Below are 20,470 nucleotides of genomic sequence, written 5' to 3'. Positions count from 1 at the left end.
GTGTGGAGAGCGCCTAATGGTAACACACAGAAGTGTATATAGCAGCAGGGCGTTCCCTGGCAGCACATAGACGGTGCAGGCTGAAGATCCGTTCATCCGAGAGCCCTTACAATTCCCACAGATGCCCCAATTCAGCTGAGCAGTCCCTCGCACGTACATAGATGGTGCCCGCTCGCTCTTTCGGGAGGAAAGTTAGCGCTAAAATTCACCCAGATGGCGTCCACTCTTTTTATATATTTAACAAGAAAGCTATAAGCTATGCCCTTAAAGTGAAACGTGCGTAGATCGAGCAGGCAGGTGTCTTAGATAGAAGAGCGACCCTAGCCCACCTACCCCCCACCAACACCACTGATTTCGCTCACTGACACCCAAGGCAGCAGCATTGTCCTGTACACAGATTGTATATGGTGTTGCTTTAAGACTGCAGAGCTACACCCGGCAGTGGCGTGACCCGTGTGTCATGAACACTAGTGCAGGGAAGGGAATGCCCCCTCCCCCCAGGTGCTGTAGTTGAATTGTAAAATAGAGCAATAATCGGGCCTGGTGCCACTGCTCCTGCTGCACCCGGGGGTACACTCAGTTGTTGCACGCGCCTCCCTCAGACGGCACACTCGGAGCAGGGAACAAGCTCTCGTTTGGTCAGGCTGCACGCGCCGCTGATGACGGTCATGCGTGTGAACGCCGAACATGCTGCGGAAACCCTCGCCATGTGTATGAAGTGTGTGCAAGCAGATGCAGTAACAAAAGTAAACCCTGTATTCAAGCAGGCTGGGGAGGTAGGTGGATTAGGAAACGGAAGTGTAACCCAAACACAAGAATGAAACCTTCGGATCAATTGTGAAGCTGGCCGCTCCCATGCACAGATTGTAGCTACCTCTTTGCACAGATTGTGCTAGAAGCTTGAATATGGAGAATGCTCAGCTCTCCCCAAGTGTGCAAAGAGTGCCACTTGATGAAGTATGACGTTCAACTCTTGTGAGACAATTGCACTTGGTGGTGAAATGTGACGCATAGCCCTTCCCCGGTGTGGAAATTGTCATTGCCGGAGAAGCACAAACCTTCCTAAGTGTGGAGGTTGTATCTGCATGACAAACATGAAAGCGGCGAGGTTCCATATCGAGTATTTTCCTTTCACAAGACAGCATCAACATCTAAATACAAGCGGCACTGAAAGCGATCACTTTCGGGATCGCTATTGTAAAACCAGCACGCGAACGGTGCGAGTGGTGCGCGCGTGCCACTGCGACACACGAGACGGCCTATTGGTGTCTATTACGCACACCAAGCGCGTAATTGACACCAATAGGCCATGGGCGGAGCAATGCGCCCGCCTGTGGCCTATTGCATGCAGTCTTTCATTAAAAGACGCATGCAAAGGCCAATAGCTGCCCACAGAAGGAAAAGCACACGCACGAGCGTGTGTGATTCCTAGGGCAGAGTACAAACCCAGTTTTTCGATTACAAAATGCGCTCGCGCTGCGAAGCACTGCTACTCAGTGCAACGCAGGGCGCGAGCCCTAAAAATTGCCTCAAGCCACCAATGAGTTTAAGCACTCAATGTAATCACATAAGCATTCTGTCACACATATGTATAATAAAACATCCACCCATTGACTCATTTTTGCATTTACCCACTTACTCATCCGCAGTAAAAAAAAAACACAAACACACCATTAAATTAAAATAAAAGTATAAAATAAATATGCTGCCACCTAAAATTGGCAGGCATTTACCAGCAGTACAAAAATAAAACTAGATATAGCAGAGGGTAGCCATCTTGGAATGGAATTGCACATAGTGTACGGTTTTAAACTTCCAACTTAGCTACAACTTTTAGAAGCAATATTTTGGCCATGTACAAATATCCTTCCTAATTGCCCGCTCAGTAAACATCACACCTGGTGGCGGTCTCTGAATGCTAAAGTGTATAGAGTGAACCATTGTTGCACTGATTCAAGGTAGCCAACATAATGCTTTTAATGGGCATCTTAGAACGGTAAACAATGATACACTATGGACAATACCATTCAGAGATGGCCGTCCAGTTTAAAAATGTGATGCTGCTCACTTACAGAAGAAATAAGTAGCAAGCGAATGGTGCAGAGAGACTGCGAGGAGCTGCCAAAAAAATGAAAGGTGCAATAAAGAACTAAAGGATTGGCCACTACCCCAAAAATTGTCATGCACTCATTTTCAGATGTGCAAACATGATCAGGAAAAATCCTATATGCTGTCAAGGGGAGAAGCAGAATATGAATGACAATTCAGACAGAAGAGGGTTCTCCCAAAGACCCTTTGTGAATGAAAACCTATGTATAGAGATAATTTTTTCAATAAAAGGGCCTGGCAAACTAAACCTGCCAGGCATTCCCAAAACGGTCTAGCAAGGATTATTGGGTGCAAATCTTCACCCACAGGGTAACTCAAATAATGTAACCAATACCCAAATCCTTGCCTCCTACACTAACTAGTGAGATTCAATTTAACAAGGCATTAACAGTGTGTAAGCCACAGTTAAAGGCATAATGGTTTGAACATTTGCTTGACACAATAAATGAGTTAAGCCAACTGCCATGTCTTTTTAATCAATCAATTAATCACTCATGACACTTATAGAGCGTACTGCATACCTGTGAGGGTCTCAAGGCACTGGGGAGCGGGGGTGCTGCTAGTGATCGAAGAGGCCGCCATGTAGATGTTGAACAGCGTCGGGCTGAAAGAAGAGCCCTGGGTATGCCGCAGATGATTTTGGTGGCAGTGGAGCAGATGGGGTGGGGGGTCAGATGCTCTGAGTTCTGCCGGAGAGGAAGGATGTGGTCCAGTCCAGGGCCTTCTCTTGGATCTCGGCGTCATGTAGGCGTGTTCGTAGTGTGCGGTGGCAGACCGCGTCGAAGGCAGCTGACAGGTCCAGGAGGATGAGGGCTGCTGTTTCTCCGTTGTCAACAAAACAGGTGATGGACAGAATGTGGATCAATGTCACACATTCACCCCAGTCCAAAGATCTGGGCCCAAATCCATCGTTTTTTTGCACTCCACACCACCCTGGGTTAGACAATGGCGATATGCAAATCAGCTCTGACCCTGTGCCCCATGGGAACAGTCCAGTCCGAACTACAAAAGCCATGTCCTTCCCAGAACGGTCAAGCAGGGTACTGATGTCATCGGTGGCGGTGATGAGGGTGGTTTCGGTGCTGTGTTTGCTGCGGAACCTGGACTGGGACTTGTCCAGGGTGCTGTTCTCCTCGAAGAAGCGGGTCAGTTGTTTGTTGACGATTTTCTCGGTGACCTTCACCGGGAACAGGAGCAGGGAGATGGGTCAGAAGTTCTTGAGGTCCAACTTGGGTTTCTTGAGTAGGGTGTTGATCTTGGCGTGCTTCCAGCTTTCCGGGAAGTTTGCGGTCTCGAAGGAGATGTTGATTACTTTCCAGAGATGGGGTGAGATGGCTGTGCTGGCTTTGTTGAAGATGTGGTGAGGGCATGGGTCCAAAGGTGATCGGAGTGAATGGTGTTCATGATCTCGCTGGTGTCCTAGTCCTTGATGCTGGTCCAGGAGAGCAGGCGGTTGGTGCAGGTGGTGGGCGTGGGGGCGGTGGTTGTCGGGGCGGTAATGGCGTTGAAGCTGTCGTGGATGTCAGCGATCTTGCGGTGCAAGAAGGTGGCCAGCGAGTCGCACAGGTCTTGCGAGGATGGGATGTTGTTGGTGTTGGAGCTGGGGTTGGAGAGTTCCTTCACAATGTTGAAGAGCTCTTTGCTGTTGTGTGCGTTGTTATCCAGGCGTCCTTTAAATAGGAGGCCCTCTTGGCGGCTCTGATGAGTTGATGGTGTCTGCGGGTGACATTCATGTGGGCTGCGTAGCTGTCCGGTGTTCGTTTGTGGAGCCAGTTCTTCTCCAGTTTCCGACATGTTCGTTTGGAGGCCTGGAGGTCTTCGGTGAACCAGGTGGCTTTTTTGTTGGTGTGGCTGTTGGAGGGTGTCTTGAGCGGGGCGAGGGTGTTGGCGCAGTAGTTGATCCATTGTCTGAGATTGCGGGTGTTTGGGTCGGTGGGTGGGCTCTGGGCAAGGGTGTTGGTTAGCTGGTCTTCTGTGACCTTGCTCCAGCAGCGTTGAGGTATCTGTTGGGTGCGGTGGTGCGTGGTGGGCCTCCCGAAGGCGCAGTGGATGCAGTGGTTGTCGGTCCAGTGGGGTTCGTGGTGTGAGTGAAGGAGACGTGGGGGCTAGCGGTGAAGATGGGGTCGAGCGTGTGGCCCGTGTCATGGGTTGGTGTTGTCACGAACTGTCCGAGGTTGGCGAGGTTGTCTATCAGGGTGGTGGAGTTGGTGTCATTGTTGTTCTCGAGGTGGAAGTTCAGGTCATCGAGGAGGATGTAGTCCTTGGAGGCGAGAGCGTGTGTGCTGACGAAGTCGGCGATGGAGTTGCTGAACTGTGGTCGGGGTCCGGGGGGGTCTGTAGACGAAGGTTCCTCCGAGGGTGGTGTTGGGGTCGGTGTAGATCTGGAAGTGCATGTGTTTGGGGGTGCTAAGGGTGTGGTCTGTGTTGGTCGAGACTCTGATGAAGTTCCTGTGGACGATGGTGATACCTCCTCCTACGCCGTTGGGGCGGTCCCAGTGGGTGATCTTGTAGCCTTCCGAGATGGCAATGGCGATGTCGGGAGCTGAGGGGGGTTCAGCCAGGTCTCCATCAGGAAGGCGACGTCTGGGGAGGTAGAGTCGAGAGGGTCCCAGAGTTCGACGGCGTGTTTGTGGGCGGAGCGGGTGTTGAGAAGAATGCATCTGAGGTGGTTGGGTTCTTTGGTTGGTGGTTCGGTGGGCCGGATGCTGGTGAAGCTGCAATTCCGGCAGGTGAAGGGTCCTTGGGTGCGCCTCGGGGTGGCCTGGCAGCAGGTGTGTTGAGTGCGTGGAGGGTGCTGGTGTCGTATCGGAGTCGGGCGTTGTGGCGTTTGCGGGGGCAAGGGGTTCTGGAACAGCACGCGGTACAGGCATGGACGGGCACAAATGGGCTTGCATTAGGCGCGCCTTCGGCGTGCCTGCCGCGCAGCGGCTGCCATAAGAAGGGGAGGTGGGAGGGAGGAGAAGCTGGGAGGGGGGTAACGATGAATGGGCAAGCGGGGACGCAGCGGCAGGGAAAGTGGCAAAGAATGGCAAGCGGGGAGAAACGGTCACAGAAGCAGATGAGTATACTACAATAAGATGGTCACAGAGCAAAAATGGCACACAAAGCAAAATACAATGCAGATGCAAGCTTGAAGCGATGAGAGGGTGGGCGGGGGGGGCGGGCCGCAGTGGCGGGGAGAGTGGCAGACAATAGCATGCGGGGAGAGTGGCAGACAATAGCACGCGGGAAGGGCGGTAACAGAAGCGGATAAATACAGGCACAGAATACAAAAAAAGACTGTCCCAGAGCAAAAGGGGCACAATACAAATAAAATACAGAAGCGAGTCTAGGGCAGTCTATAGCAGGAAAGCAAACCTACGGCCTACCACTGGCCAGATGGGGTGGGGGGTCAGATGGGGTGGGGGGTCAGACGCTCTGAGTTCTGCCGGAGAGGAAGGATGTGGTCCAGTCCAGGGCCTTCTCTTGGATCTCGGCGTCATGTAGGCGTGTTCGTAGTGTGCGGTGGCAGACCGCGTCGAAGGCAGCTGACAGGTCCAGGAGGATGAGGGCTGCTGTTTCTCCGTTGTCAAGCAGGGTACTGATGTCATCGGTGGCGGTGATGAGGGTGGTTTCGGTGCTGTGTTTGCTGCGGAACCTGGACTGGGACTGGTCCAGGGTGCTGTTCTCTTTGAAGAAGCGGGTCAGTTGTTTGTTGATGATTTTCTCGGTGACCTTCACCAGGAACAGGAGCAGGAAGATGGGTCAGAAGTTCTTGAGGTCCAACTTGGGTTTCTTGAGTAGGGTGTTGATCTTGGCGTGCTTCCAGCTTTCCGGGAAGTTTGCTGTCTCGAAGGAGATGTTGATTATTTTCCAGAGATGGGGTGAGATGGCTGTGCTGGCTTTGTTGAAGATGTGGTGAGGGCATGGGTCCAAAGGTGATCAGAGTGAATGGTGTTCATTATCTCGCTGGTGTCCTAGTCGTTGATGCTGGTCCAGGAGAGCAGGCGGTTGGTGCAGGTGGTGGGCGTGGGGGCGGTGGTTGTCGGGGCGGTAATGGCGTTGAAGCTGTCGTGGATGTCAGCGATCTTGCGGTGCAAGAAGGTGGCCAGCGAGTCGCACAGGTCTTGCGAGGATGGGATGTTGTTGGTGTTGGAGCTGGGGTTGGAGAGTTCCTTCACAATGTTGAAGAGCTCTTTGCTGTTGTGTGCGTTGTTATCCAGGCGTCCTTTAAATGAGGCCCTCTTGGCGGCTCTGATGAGTTGATGGTGTCTGCGGGTGACATTCATGTGGGCTGCGTAGCTGTCCGGTGTTAGTTTGTGGAGCCAGTTCTTCTCCAGTTTCCGACATGTTCGTTTGGAGGCCTGGAGGTCTTCGGTGAACCAGGTGGCTTTTTTGTTGGTGTGGCTGTTGGAGGGTGTCTTGAGCGGGGCGAGGGTGTTCAGGGCTCAACAAATCCGAAAAATAGTACTAGTCCTGCTGGTCTAGTACCATGGAAAATCCCCTCGACCTGATTGCAACCCACTTGACCTCCGTCTCTGAAAACGGAGCAAAAGTGACAAGATAACAAGATTTAAAGGCATCTTTATTGCTCATTCCCTTTATGAGCAATAAAATGCATTTAAATCATGTTATCTTGTCACTTTTGCTCTGTTTTCAAAGACAGAGGACAAAAGTTAGTTTGACTTCCTACTCGCCAGAAAGGGCGAGTAGGACCTAAAAATAGCTCGTCCTCATCCATTCTCCCTCGCAAATGCGAGCGGGCGAGTGGATTTGTGGAGCCCTGGTGTTGGCGCAGTAGTTGATCCATTGTCTGAGATTGTCAATGGTGAAGGGTCCTTGGGTGCACCTCGGGGTGGCCTGGCAGCAGGTGTGTTGAGTGCGTGGAGGGTGCTGGTGTCGTATCGGAGTCGGGCGTTGTGGCGTTTGCGGGGGCCAGGGGTTCTGGAACTGCACGCGGTACAGGCGTGGACGGGCACAGATGGGCTTGCATTAGGCGCGCCTTCGGCGTGCCTGCCGCGCAGCGGCTGCCATAAGAAGTGGAGGTGGGAGGGAGGAGAAGCTGGGAGGGGGGTAACGATGAATGGGCAAGCGGGAACGCAGCGGCAAGGAAAGTGGCAAAGAATGGCAAGCGGGGAGAAACGGTCACAGAAGCAGATGAGTATACTACAATAAGATGGTCACAGAGCAAAAATGGCGCACAAAGCAAAATACAATGCAGATGCAAGCTTGAAGCGATGAGAGGGTGGGTGGGGGGGCGGGCCGCAGTGGCGGGGAGAGTGGCAGACAATAGCATGCGGGGAGAGTGGCAGACAATAGCACGCGGGAAGGGCGGTAACAGAAGCGGATAAATACAGGCACAGAATACAAAAAAAGACTGTCCCAGAGCAAAAGGGGCACAATACAAATAAAATACAGAAGCGAGTCTAGGGCAGTCTATAGCAGGAAAGCAAACCTATGGCCTACCACTGGCCACCAGGGATGAGGCGCAGGTGGAGGCGTTCCTCGATTTCCCTCAGCAGCGGCGCCAGCTGGGCAGACACGGGCAGAGACCCAGGCCCAGTCAGGTGGGGCTGCGCAGTGTGGGGGCGACCTCCCTGCAGACAGGGTCAAGGGTTGTGGGGGCAGGGGTACTGGTCCAGGTGTAGAAGGACGCAGGCAGGCTTGTCTAAGGCGTATCCACTGCGCGACCATGCAGCGCTCGTCATGATGTAGGGGACGGGGAGGGACGAGGAGCTGGGATACAGGAGCAGGCTGTTAAATATTAAATCTCAATCACAATCACAATCACCATGCGCTTGAAGGATGGCTTGACCTCCCTGCAGACAGGGTCGAGGGTCGTGGGCGCCTGGTCCAGACGCAGACGGACGCAGGGGGGCTTGCCTTAGGCACGTCCACTGCGCGACCATGCAGCGGTTGTCATGATGTAGGGGAGGGGTAGGGATAAGGCGCTGGGAGGCGGGAGCGGGCGGTTTGGGAGGGGTCAGTGGTAGCAGGAAAATGGAGGGGAGATGAGAGGGGACACCAGCCCACAGCAAGGATTGAAGGGAAACAGAAAACAGAGCGAAAATCTGCCAAAGAACACTATAAAAACACTGGAAAGAACACCAATATTAAATCTCAATCACAACCCCCATGCGCCTGATGGATTGCTGGACCGTGACAGTCTTGAACCCTGCCGAGGAGAGGAGCTGGCTTCGAGGCAAAGCAGAGCATCCAGAGCTGCCGGGGAGGGTGCGTGCCTCAGACCGAGGTCAGAGAAATCACACGCGCTCCCCCTCAGCAGTCGCCATGATGTAGTTGAGGGGGAGGGACGAGGAGGCAGGAGGCGGGAAAATGGAGGGGAGACACCAGCCCACAGCAAGGACTGAAGGGAAACAGAAAACGGAGCGAAAATCAGGCAAAGAACACTACAAATACACTAAAAAGAACACCAATATTAAATCTCAATCACAATCACCATGCGCTTGATGGATGGCTGGACCTCCTTGCAGACAGGGTCAAGGGTCGTGGGGGCCAGGGGGTCTGGTCCAAACGCAGACAGTCGCAGACGGGCTTGCCTTAGACGCGTCCACTACGCGACCATGCAGCGGTCGTCATGATGTAGATGAGGGGGAGGGACGAGGAGCAGGGAGACGGGAGTGGGCAGTTGGGGAGGGGTCAGTGGCAGCAGGAAAATGGAGGGGGGATAGAGGGGACACCAGCCTACAGCAAGGATTTAAGGGAAACAGAAAACAGAGCGAAAATCAGCCAAAGAACACTACAAATACACTGGAAAGAACACCAATATTAAGTCTCAATCACAATCACCATGCGCCTGATGGATGGCTGGACCCTGGAAGTCTTGAACCCTGCCGAGGAGAGGAGTTGGCTTCGAGGCAAAGCAGAGCACCGCAGAGCTGCCGGGGAGGGTGGTTGCCTCAGACCGAGGTCAGAACCAATGCATAAACTGAGCCCATCAGTATTAAAATGAATGGTCATAAATTTAACTATGGTATGTTCAGAGTCAGATATAAATCAATCATAAAAAGAGCTTTGTTGAAAGTAAAACCCTGACATAAAAGCCCTAACAATCTGAGAGGGTTATCAGGGTTTTGATTTAAGGAGAACTCCATCCTAATTTGTCGCCATACCGCTTGCCACCAAAAGGGCCTTGGGGACTTTAACATAGGCCAATTACTTTCTTTAAAAGCATCCAGTGCTTTAGAGAAGAAGATATTTTAGAAGACTTCACAACCCTTGGAGGACACCCCATTGGAAAAGACTAGATGGTTCATTTTGGGGCCAGGATAGTTGTATCAATCTGTACAGCAAGCCATACCATAGTACTTAGGCTAAATTGCCAGAAATGATTAACAAAAATTCAGAGTTCCTTCTCCTGGATTCACTATTTATCAAATCTTTAATTAGTCATGGGGTCTTCCCTAGAGAAGCAAGGGGGTTTGTAGTGTTACAGTAGTTACCAAATTTACACTTCAATGAAAATGGTGCCCACAAGTATCAGCAAAAACATGAAACAATAGTGTTGTTGTATAAAAATATTGATCAATTATTTATTTAAAAAACATAATGCAAACAATTTATAATAAGTCACAACATGTACAAAATTACAAATTTATTCTAGGTTTTTACAAACGCAAAAAACATTCATCATTTTAAAACAATTATTATTAAAACATCATACTGTCAATTATACAATGGTTTTTGTTAAAAATTACTGGGACATAGGATAGAGTGGACCGCTAATGTGATAAAAAAGCCCCACAAAGAAAAAGCTATAAGGAGAAAGAAATAAACTTAAGATGTATTCATTCTAACCATACAGGTAATAAATTTCCCCTGTAAAGTAGAATTGAGTGACAGAAGTTAGGACATTAGAGTAATAAATATAACAAAATGTATTTCACAGAGTTAATGGTGGATGAAATTATCAGAAGGTAGCTCCCAGAGGCGTCCTCCATCACTCTCAAAAGACCAAGAGTAAAGCGGACCGGTAAGAAATGTCACGTTAAATTTAGACTAAATAGAGACTCTAGACAGCCAGTAACATGCTGTTTTAGTTGCAAAAATATGTTGAATGTTAGAGCAAATACACTAGATAACCAGTGGTATAACCAGAACATAACCTCTTAACAGGACTGAAGCGTGTCCCCAATCTTTACCAAAACAAGTGACGCTCAACCAAAGACACTTGCACAAGGTAAACATTTTTTGGAATAAGTTCATTATAGTGCAAAAACAACAGTTAAAGTAAAAAACAAGCACAGTTATCGATCATGTCCTATGATACAATTTTCCTTAGAAATAAGTGATAAGGAAAGACAGCGAGCACAAGAAGAAACGTGTTCAATCTGAAATACAAGAAAGATCACCAGGATGTTCGCACCTGGGTAAGTTAAAGGGTTCAGTTTGAAATTTAAAAAAATCAAAGAACCCACCAAGGCGATATATCTACCCTGAAAGTGAGAACCTGTAAGGAGTAGAACACTAGGTGTCTAAATAATAACAATTAGACCCCCCATAACACAAGGGATGTATTCCATCCTTGGCATTCTGTTTATAAAATGAATGCTAAGAAACCGCAGGGCGCTTGTATTGATGTTCATAGTTACCAAATATCAGCTAAGTCTAGAAATGTTATTAAATATCTATGTGCAAATGTACGAAAATATGGGCCTAACATTATGTATCACTGTATGTTTTCAGAGTAGAATAACTGAATCGTGAACGAGTCCTTGAAGAAGGTGCAAAATAAAGAGGCACCGAAACGCTGCGTCGACACTTTTTCGTTCCTATGTCCCAGTAATTTTTAACAAAAACCATTGTATAATTGACAGTATGATGTTTTAATAATAATTGTTTTAAAATGATGAATGTTTTTTGCGTTTGTAAAAACCTAGAATAAATTTGTAATTTTGTACATGTTGTGACTTATTATAAATTGTTTGCATTATGTTTTTTAAATAAATAATTGATCAATATTTTTATACAACAACACTATTGTTTCATGTTTTTGCTGATACTTGTGGGCACCATTTTCATTGAAGTGTAAATTTGGTAACTACTGTAACACTACAAACCCCCTTGCTTCTCTAGGGAAGACCCCATGACTAATTAAAGATTTGATAAATAGTGAATCCAGGAGAAGGAACTCTGAATTTTTGCTATTGTTGACCCAATCCTTTTCCTGATAGAAAGGGTAGCTCCCAGACAACCTATTTTGTCAGAAATGATTAACTACTAGAAAGCAATAACATGAGTACTAAATGCAATGGCGCTCTAGAAGATACCATTTTTTTAAGTATGGTTTACATACCTGAATCAGAGGCGACGAGGATGCCTTTCTCAGAAACCCAAGTGATGTCTGCCACCCCAGCTTCAGTTTGAACCCCAGCAGTGCAGAAGCCTTCATTTGGAGCCTGGGCTGGGTCCTTAAATATCCAAATGGAACCACCCCAGCAACGGCCATTCAGACCAGAGGCACTCAGAAGCAATGTCCCATCTACAAGAAAAGGTGTAGGTGTAATTAGTCTTTATAAAAACAATCCCACATTTACACACACAAGCCAAATTCAAAGGCAATACCCTGCAGTGTTAATTACTTTACCCTATTGCAGAAAACATGGCGAGTAGCTTGATATACTTAGATGGCATAGCATTTTGACCACTTTGACACTCAAATTTACTGGCGTTCAAGGAAGGGCCTCAAAACCTGGCTTTTTACTTCTTAGATATCAGTTTTCTTGGTTAGTCAGGATTTCCCCCCACTTTTCTGCTTTTTTCTTTCTGTTATGTTGTGATACAGGTTTGCATCAAAGCGCCGGGACACTCTTTGAGTAGCCATGCGCTATACAAGACAAATATAACATAACATAACATAACTTGCATTTTGTCAATACTAAATCTTGCCAAAATTAGAGTACTAAGGTAAACCCTTATTCCCCCAAAGCTCCAGAAAGGGTAAAACATTCGTTAGGTAACCCAACTGTCACAATATTCCTGCACTGCTGCTTTTCTGATGCCTCCAAATGAGGGCTCATAAATCATGATTTAACACACACAGTGCAAGTCTCAGCAAGGAGTGTAACATGGATCACCCGTTCCAGACATTGAAATATTAAAACAAACTGCATGAATAAACGAGGAAGATCTGCTGGCATGGGCCTCTATGTTTACAGATATACAGGGAGACCAGGTGCCTGCATTCCCAGGAAGCCTCCCAAAGCAGAGAATAAATGTGCATTGCTGCCCTGGACATGAATAGCGTTTAACACATAGATATACCTCTGAACTGTGTATGTGATCAAATCATTTGATGTAGACTGACCAAGAACGGGAAGGTGTGGGATAGGGGGGTGGAGGGAAAGTTAAGTACAGAGATATGATGTATATGTCACATTGAAAACGAGCATGTGGGAACCAACGGTGTATGTAAATGGTAAATGCTGTAAGCGACGCTCACAGATACAGATGTAATGTGGTTACCAAAAATGCAAAAACTTTATGAAAAGAAAATGTGCATGAATTAACATGGTAATGTGTGAAGAAGTGACTTAATGATCTGTTTATGTAAAGGTGGCCATTTTTGCTGAGTGGTACTGGGCTGAATGTCCATTATGATTTGCTACCATCATATTAAGAAAACAGAAGCCTGGGGATAATATTAAGACATCCATTTTCTTTTGCAATTTCTCCATATTGAAAGCAAAACATACTGATCATACTAAAATGATGACTGAGGAGAAAATGTGTAAGCATTCACTTAAAACATGACTGGAGACCTATTAAAAGGTTAGCATGTGGGAATATTTTATGGCAAACTGGTCCTTCTAGGAGTTACAGTAGATTTCCTTGTATCCGGGTCTTAATTCCGTAGCATGTACCGCAGAAATACTTGTGTATGTAATACTGAATTTTATTTCAGAATTGCGGTCTTTTTTTTTTACACCATCATACAGACCACTGCAATACTAGTATGTCTGCTAAGTTGCATGCATTTCTAATGCACCACAACCATTTTATTTTGTGTTGTATGACTGCACGTTTTCTGCACTGGGTAAGAAGCATGCCCTAGTGCTGATAAACATTGGTACCACAAAGCAATCATTTTAAAGAGTAGTGGAGTCAGCGCCTGTCTCCGGTAAGTATAAAGGTCTTCTCACGTTCTTTCTTAGTTTCTCATTAGTTAGCATCAGTTAGACGAGTTCCTCAGGCGTGTGCTTCAATTTCTATTCACTTGTACTGAGAAAACACTGTATCAAAATAACCAGCTAATATATGGCTTTAACATTATATGCTCCCACTGATTAAGGTCAGAAGCCCTGATTCATTGAAATAACTGCCTTTCATTATTTTGCCTGCATATTGCCTATTTTGCTTTAAACACACGGTTGACTTTATAGGTTATCCAGAGTGTTTGATTTTTCTTTTACAGGAGGTTGCAGGTGCAGAGTAGTTCTAGTGCATTTCAATTACTTCAGTGAAACAGAATAAAGTGAAATTCCTCGGTAGAACTTCCATAAATCAGTGTGTGCTGGGTAGACAGAAAAACACTAGAACAAGAAAATATTAAGTGAAGAAGACATTAATTATTATCCATGTACCTTTTCTTTTGTTGCTGTTCACGGATAAATATGTGTCACTGTCACCAAGCAATTACAATATAACATAGTAATCCAATGTTTCCATCACGTTGTCAATAAACTCATTGTGGGCTTTTGAAAAACATACAAAAAGTTCAAAAACATATTTAACAACTTCCCAATACTTTAAAAATAAAAATTACAGCCAACGGGTGGTGACAAAACCAGCGTACATGTTGTAGTCCAGTGTAATCTTTTCATCTTTATGCTGGAGTACAAGTAGTTCACTCTGTGGTAAGGTGAAATGGAGACAATGCTGCTGAAGTAGTTTGCACTTCAAAATTTGCATCCGCTTTTAAATATGCAAGTGACCTTAGCCTAACTTTTCAACAGATTCAGAAAAGGGGGTGGGGATGGACAGAGTATCTGAATTAAACACAACACTCGTACCCAGTCAACAGATCAGGGCTTGATCCATCACCGTTTTTTAGCTCACTGCACCATCCCAACTCAGAACCTGGCTACATGCAAATTAGTCTGTCCCTGGCCCAGTGCATCATGGGAACAGGGCAGACCAAACTACCCAGCCAATTCTTATACTGGGAAGGAAACAAGCTTCCGGGGACCGGTTTCTGGCATTACAGCCGTCTTCGGCCCGGCTTGCTTGAATCCTGATGGTGCAATGAGCAAGGGACTCACATCTGAGTGTACCCTTACACGCTTATGGTGGACAAAACGATTCAGAAAAGGGGGTGGGGATGGACAGAGTATCTGAATTAAACAGAACACTCGTACCCAGTCAACAGATCAGGGCTTGATCCATCACCGTTTTTTAGCTCACTGCACCATCCCAGCTCAGAACCTGGCTACATGCAAATTAGTCTGTCCCTGGCCCAGTGCATCATGGGAACAGGGCAGACCAAACTACCAAGCCAATTCTTATACTGGGAAGGAAACAAGCTTCCGGGGACCGGTTTCTGGCATTACAGCCCTCTTCGGCCCGGCTTGCTTGAATCCTGATGGTGCAATGAGCAAGGGACTCACATCTGAGTGTCTCCTTTCTGGTGAAGAATTGGCTTGGTAGTTTAGTCTGCCCTGTTCCCATGATACACTGGGCCAGGGACAGACTGTTTTGCATATAGCCAGGTTCTGAGCTGGGATGGTGCAGTGAGATAAATAACGGTGATGGATCAAGCCCTGATCTTTGGACTGGGTAAGAGTGGTCTGCTTAATTCAGACACTCTGTTCATCACCACCCCCTTTTCTGAATCATTTTGGCCACTATAGGTGTGGCAGGGTATACTCAGACATGAGTCCCTTTCTCACTGCACCATCAGGATTCAAGCAAGCCGGGCCGAAGACGGCTGAAATGCCAGAAACCGGTCCCCGGTAGCTTGTCTCCTTTCTGGTGAAGAATTGGCTTGGTAGTTTAGTCTGCCCTGTTCCCATGATGCACTGGGCCAGGGACAGACTGATTTGCATAAAGCCAGGTTCTGAGCTGGGATGGTGCAGTGAGATAAATAACGGTGATGGATCAAGCCCTGATCTTTGAACTGGGTAAGAGTGGTCTGCTTAATTCAGACACTCTGTTCATCACCACCCCTTTTTCTGAATCGTAACTTTTCAACAGAGCAAAACATCTGCATTGTTAAATGTACCACACTTAAAGAGCTTAACGAAGCAGAAGACTGTGGCTTCACAGGATGAGGAGCGTAAGATGGAGATATCTCTGAGAGGTGAGCGCTGCAAAGAATCGCTGCAAGTCTAGTCATGCAATAAGGTTATCAGAGAAAAGCATAAAGAGGAAGTGTAAAATGGAAGGGCGAGGTGGGTCCCCTACCTTCCCCCTCGTCCCCCCCCCCCCAATCAATTTCCCTAGTCTCCCTGTGTTGTTCACTAATCCTGGTTACTAGGTATTCAAATCATTATATACATTCACAGCTTTATCCTCGTGGTTTGCAAAGGAGAGTGGCAGGGTAATGGTGTTATTTAAAAAAAAAGCATTACATTTTCTTACTTATTTCAATAAATAAATACCAAAACAACCCCAAATCTCAATGCAAAGTTATATCAGTCATATTTGCCAATATACATTTTCAATGTGGAAAAAATGTTCCCTAAAAATAACAACGTTAAAGAACAAAATTACTGGCACAATGTTCTTCAGATATGTCGCTGCAAGATCCTGCAATATTAAGCACAGCCAAATATGTTATATTGACTAGTTTATTAAACATGTTATTGCTGTTTGTAATAGTATAGATTGCTCTTAGAGTAAATGACTAATGCCTAAATGATGTGTTCGCATTCTTGCAGCTCTGTGTATGCTGTACTTAACTTTTTCCAATAAACCAATTAAGTAATAGCCTTCATCACTGGCTTGACACATCTGGCGCACAGTCATAAAATCACGTATAAATAAATGGTGTACTGTACACTAAAGTACAAAGCCTTGGCTTAGAATTAAACACTTCTAGACGTAATAATAGGTGAAATGTACTACAGACACATGAAGATAATAGACGGGGGAATCTGTGATCCTTAGACCTTACAATGCAACAGAATTAATTTTAGGGAGGATTGCCACTCAATTTTACTCTATAACAGCAGTCTTCACGCGACCCAACAATAGAGTAAAATAATCACAATAATCATGTCAAAAGAATGAACGCAGAAACAATGTGGTCCAGTACACAAATAGCAATGCTAATATGCAGATTTCAGACAATTGCCACCGTGTTTCATACTGTGTTCAAAATCGTATAGCTTATGTGGCTGGAGTTTAGTGGTGCAATGTCCAGAGTTGTGCAGTCATTTACAAGTCTTTCCTTTTTCAGAGTATCAGGCACAGGGCCGCACTATAGTGGGTACACAAGGAATAGAATTTGTTTCCCCACTTTAAAACCGTGATTGATTCTGGTCAGTCTTAATATATTCCTGGCAAAAGCAAAACTGAAAAAAAATGGGAAACTTCTTTTTGTTTCCACTATACTAATTCCTCTGTGAAACTATGCAACATGATCGTTGAATCCGATGTGCTTCATACCAGACCCAATCCGCGACACGTGCATTTGACTTTACTTCCGTTCTGCTTTAGTATACTTACTTGTACTTCTCTCTACTTTTTGATCTAAGTTGCTATACATAAATCATGAAATTTCTTTACTGCACTTTTGTACTGACTTGTATATTGTAAAGTGTTCTGGTGCGGAGCTGAGAAGCATATATAAGAAACCACAAATAAATACCAACAGCATTAACTGACTGAGATAGCCTTGTTATAATAAAAAAGAAGATACTGATGCCGGCCTCGAAGGCATTTTACTTTATTTTCTTATTACAGGTGCAATCTAACAACAGAATGCCCCTGAAATAAGAAAATGTCATCACTACTCCCTTCTAATAACTTATTAAAAGTGAAAAAATAATGTGAGAGACACACTTTTCTTGTGCAATGCTAGGAAAAGACTTCCCTTTTCCACGTCACTTTATGTAATCTCGCCCACAGAAGGAAAGACCGGTCACCCTGCATAAATGACTACCCAAGTGCAGGTGGGCAGATCTGCCTTGTACTGTTTCAGGGAGCTACATGCTGCCGTGTAGAGGCCTTCAGCCCCAAAGGCACCCTCCAGCCATTAAGTCCTGTTTGTTTAAATCTTCCTAGCAGACAGTTACAGGTATGATGGCATTACTTAATCACTAAATAAAAACTGAGTCAAACTAAAAACAGTTGTACAGAATTTCAAGTGGGAACTTGAGAATCGTGGATTTGGTATGAGGTTTCTGATAACAAAATATGCCTGGGGGAACAAGAACAGTTATTTTATATCCCAGATCCTAAAACAGGCAACTTACCACTTTCTAAACATCCCCAATAGACTACTGTTAGATGTAGGGGTCTCTAGTTGGCACAGGTAGGTACTTGTGACAAATAGGGACCATTGCCTCTAGTCAGGGTAGGCATACTCCTAAAATAACCCCTGCTCACCTCCTTGGTTTCTTGGCACAAGCAGACAGGCTTATCTCAGAGGCAGTGTGTAAATCATTTGTGTGAACACATACAGTAATCAAGTGACAACACTACAGATGGACACCACACAACGGCGACGGCAGCAACTCCCAACAACGGTACAAAAGGGGGTGGTGATGGACCACCCCCTTTTGTACAGCAACTCCGACAAAGGCACGCTTCTCCGTGGATGCGAGGCGCTTCTTGTTATCCAGTGCAATGAGACAGCTACAGCGGCGTCATCCTAACTCAGTGATGCAACGGCTGCAACACGCTTCTTCCTCGTAGCGAGACGCTTCTCTTGATGCGGTGCAATGCATCAGCTACAGCGACAACATCCACAATGCGACGGCGACACGCTTCTTCGGGGTTGCGGGACGTTTGATATGCGGTGCAATGCGTCAGCTACAGCAGCGACATCCACCATGCGACTACAGCAGCTGCGACACGCTTCTCCCTCTTGAGTCGCGCTTCCAGCTCTTTGCGAAACGCAGTCCCCTAGAAGGCCCAAAACAGCAGCAGGTACTTCCAAAGAACTCTGGGGAGCTGGGGGTTGAAGTTTGTTGTCCCGGAGACTTCCGCAGGAGGCAAGCTCTTCTCTCAAGCCCTAGGAGATCCTTCAGAAGTTAAAATAAAGCACACAAGGTTCCTTTCTCCTTTCTTTGGCAGTCAGGCAACCACTGCAGGCCAATCCCCTAAGCAGCACTTCAGCTTAGGGATAGTCTCTTCTCAGTTTCTTCAGGATCCACTCCTCAGCAAAGGTTTCTTTTTGTTGTCCAAAAGTGATCTAAATTCTTGGGATCAGGGACCTAATAAGTCCATTGTCCTCTGAGGGCAGAAGGGCCTTTGCCTAGTCCAAACCAGTTCTGGAGCAGTCTGTTTACATGACTCCTTCTTTCCTTTCACAGTGCAGGGCAAAAACATCAGACACACCACAGGAAGTTGAGACAGCATTGTGGAGGAAAGGCACAGCCCTGGAGCACTCTGTTGACATGACTCCTTCTCTCCTTTCACAGTGCAGGGCAGAGACATCAGACACACCACAGGATGTGGAGCCAGCATTGTGGAGGGAAGGCACAGCCCTATTCAGGTCCCAAGTGCAACTTCTCCCTCCCATCTAGATGCAGATCTCTCTATTCACCACTGGGCTGACTCACCCGGTCTCCTGGAATACCCCAGCCCTGTCACTCAAACTCCAGACAAGGAATACACAACCTAGCAGAGGCAAGTTTGGATAGTTAGACAAAAAATACCTACGTTCTATTTCAAACACTGAATGTTAAAACCAACTTCGCTAAAAGATGTATATTATCGTTCTAAGTTTAGGCAAACTAAACTCGAATTTCTACCATGTTCCCTGTGTCAGTTAGGATTATAAAATGTAATAATCTAACTGCCCATTCTGGCCTATGGAGAACAGGTAGCCTTGCAATAGTGAAAAACGAAAATGCTGTAATTCACTATTAGGACATGCCACACACACCAGGGCATGTCCTACCTTATACTTACAATGCACCCTGTCCTTGGGCCTACCATAGGGGTGTCTGATATGAAGAAAAGGGAAGGTTTAGGAACAGGCAAGTGGGTGCACTTGCCCAGTCAGCATGGCAGTACCAGACTGCAGACAGACTCTGCAATGGCAGGCCTTAGACACACTTTTACCGGCTGCTTCTGTGGGTGACACAACCAGTGCTGCAAGCCTACTAGCAACATTTGGATTTACAAGCCCTAGGCACACTCAGTGCACTGTACTAGGATCTGATAAGTAAACCAAATCAGCCAATCATGGAATCACTAATCCATACATCAATTTACCATAGGGAGAGCATATGCACTTTAGCACTGATCAGCAGTGGTAAAGTGCCCAGTGTCATAAAACCAACAAAAACAGATCAGACAAAATATAGGAGAAAGACAAAAAGTTCAGGGATGACCCTGCAAAAAGGGCCAAGTCCAACAACTACTAACGACCAAAACTGGCACAAGAGCAAAGCGCTATGACACACAGCACAACCTAATGTACAAGAGAACAATAGGTTGCCGCCATTTTAAGACAAAGAATGCCAAACAGATTACCATCAAGTCACAGAAGGTAAGACACGTGATGGGCAGAACTAAGTTACAATTTTACTTTTAAGCTCCAGTATAAAATAGATTGGTCAGTAAAAATGCATTGTGAGACAAGTCACTCTAGAACCTCCCCACCGTTTTCTTTATTAGGCCTACTCCTGACCTGATTCCCATTGCATTAAGCATCAACTCTCATTACATCACTCGCTTAAGACCCACAACAGTTGAACATAGTGGATCACTCTGCACCTTCCAGCCATTAATCTGTATGCTCAAATTGATCAGCTGGCTCTTTACATTGCCAGAAGTGGTTGCTGAGAATGAATGTTAACTTTTACTGAATGGCTCCACTGAAACCAGTAAAAATAACGTTAAGGAAAGCTGCAGACCCACTGTATAAAATTATTCAAAGTAAAATTAAATGGGAAGATTTAATTTTTTCACTCTTAAAGCATCCGGTAAAGAAGCAAAATCAGTACAGAATAAGCCACCCACATAAAGACTACATTGATCTACCGTTTATGATTAAATGTTATAAGGCAAAGTACACTATCTATTAATCAGAAGGTAGCAGGGCAAAAAAAGGCATGTAACACAACTGATTAGGCAATGTTCCTTGCAGCAGAACCTCACTACTGTATATTAACAAACTACAGGACTACAGTAGGATCACTGATTAGGATCATTACTCTGTTGACTTACAGACCCCTAATCCTCTATA

The 20,470-nt window shown here is 46.1% G+C and overlaps 1 protein-coding gene across 1 annotated transcript in view; it reads right to left on the bottom strand.

Annotated features, from left to right (window-relative positions):
* Window positions 1-20,470, bottom strand: part of WDR77 (WD repeat domain 77) — a 107,669-nt gene that overhangs the window by 69,503 nt on the left and 17,696 nt on the right. The window contains exon 2 of the mRNA XM_086923357.1: window positions 11,405-11,590. Coding sequence (XP_086779483.1) covers window positions 11,405-11,590 — 186 coding nt within the window. The remainder of the gene's footprint in view (window positions 1-11,404; window positions 11,591-20,470) is intronic.

The sequence above is a fragment of the Lissotriton vulgaris genome, chromosome 5 (genome assembly GCF_964263255.1).
Source record: "Lissotriton vulgaris chromosome 5, aLisVul1.2, whole genome shotgun sequence".
Lineage (NCBI taxonomy): Eukaryota > Metazoa > Chordata > Amphibia > Caudata > Salamandridae > Lissotriton > Lissotriton vulgaris.
Note: the sequence above shows the minus strand (reverse complement) of the source record. Positions and strands in the feature narration are given on the sequence as shown.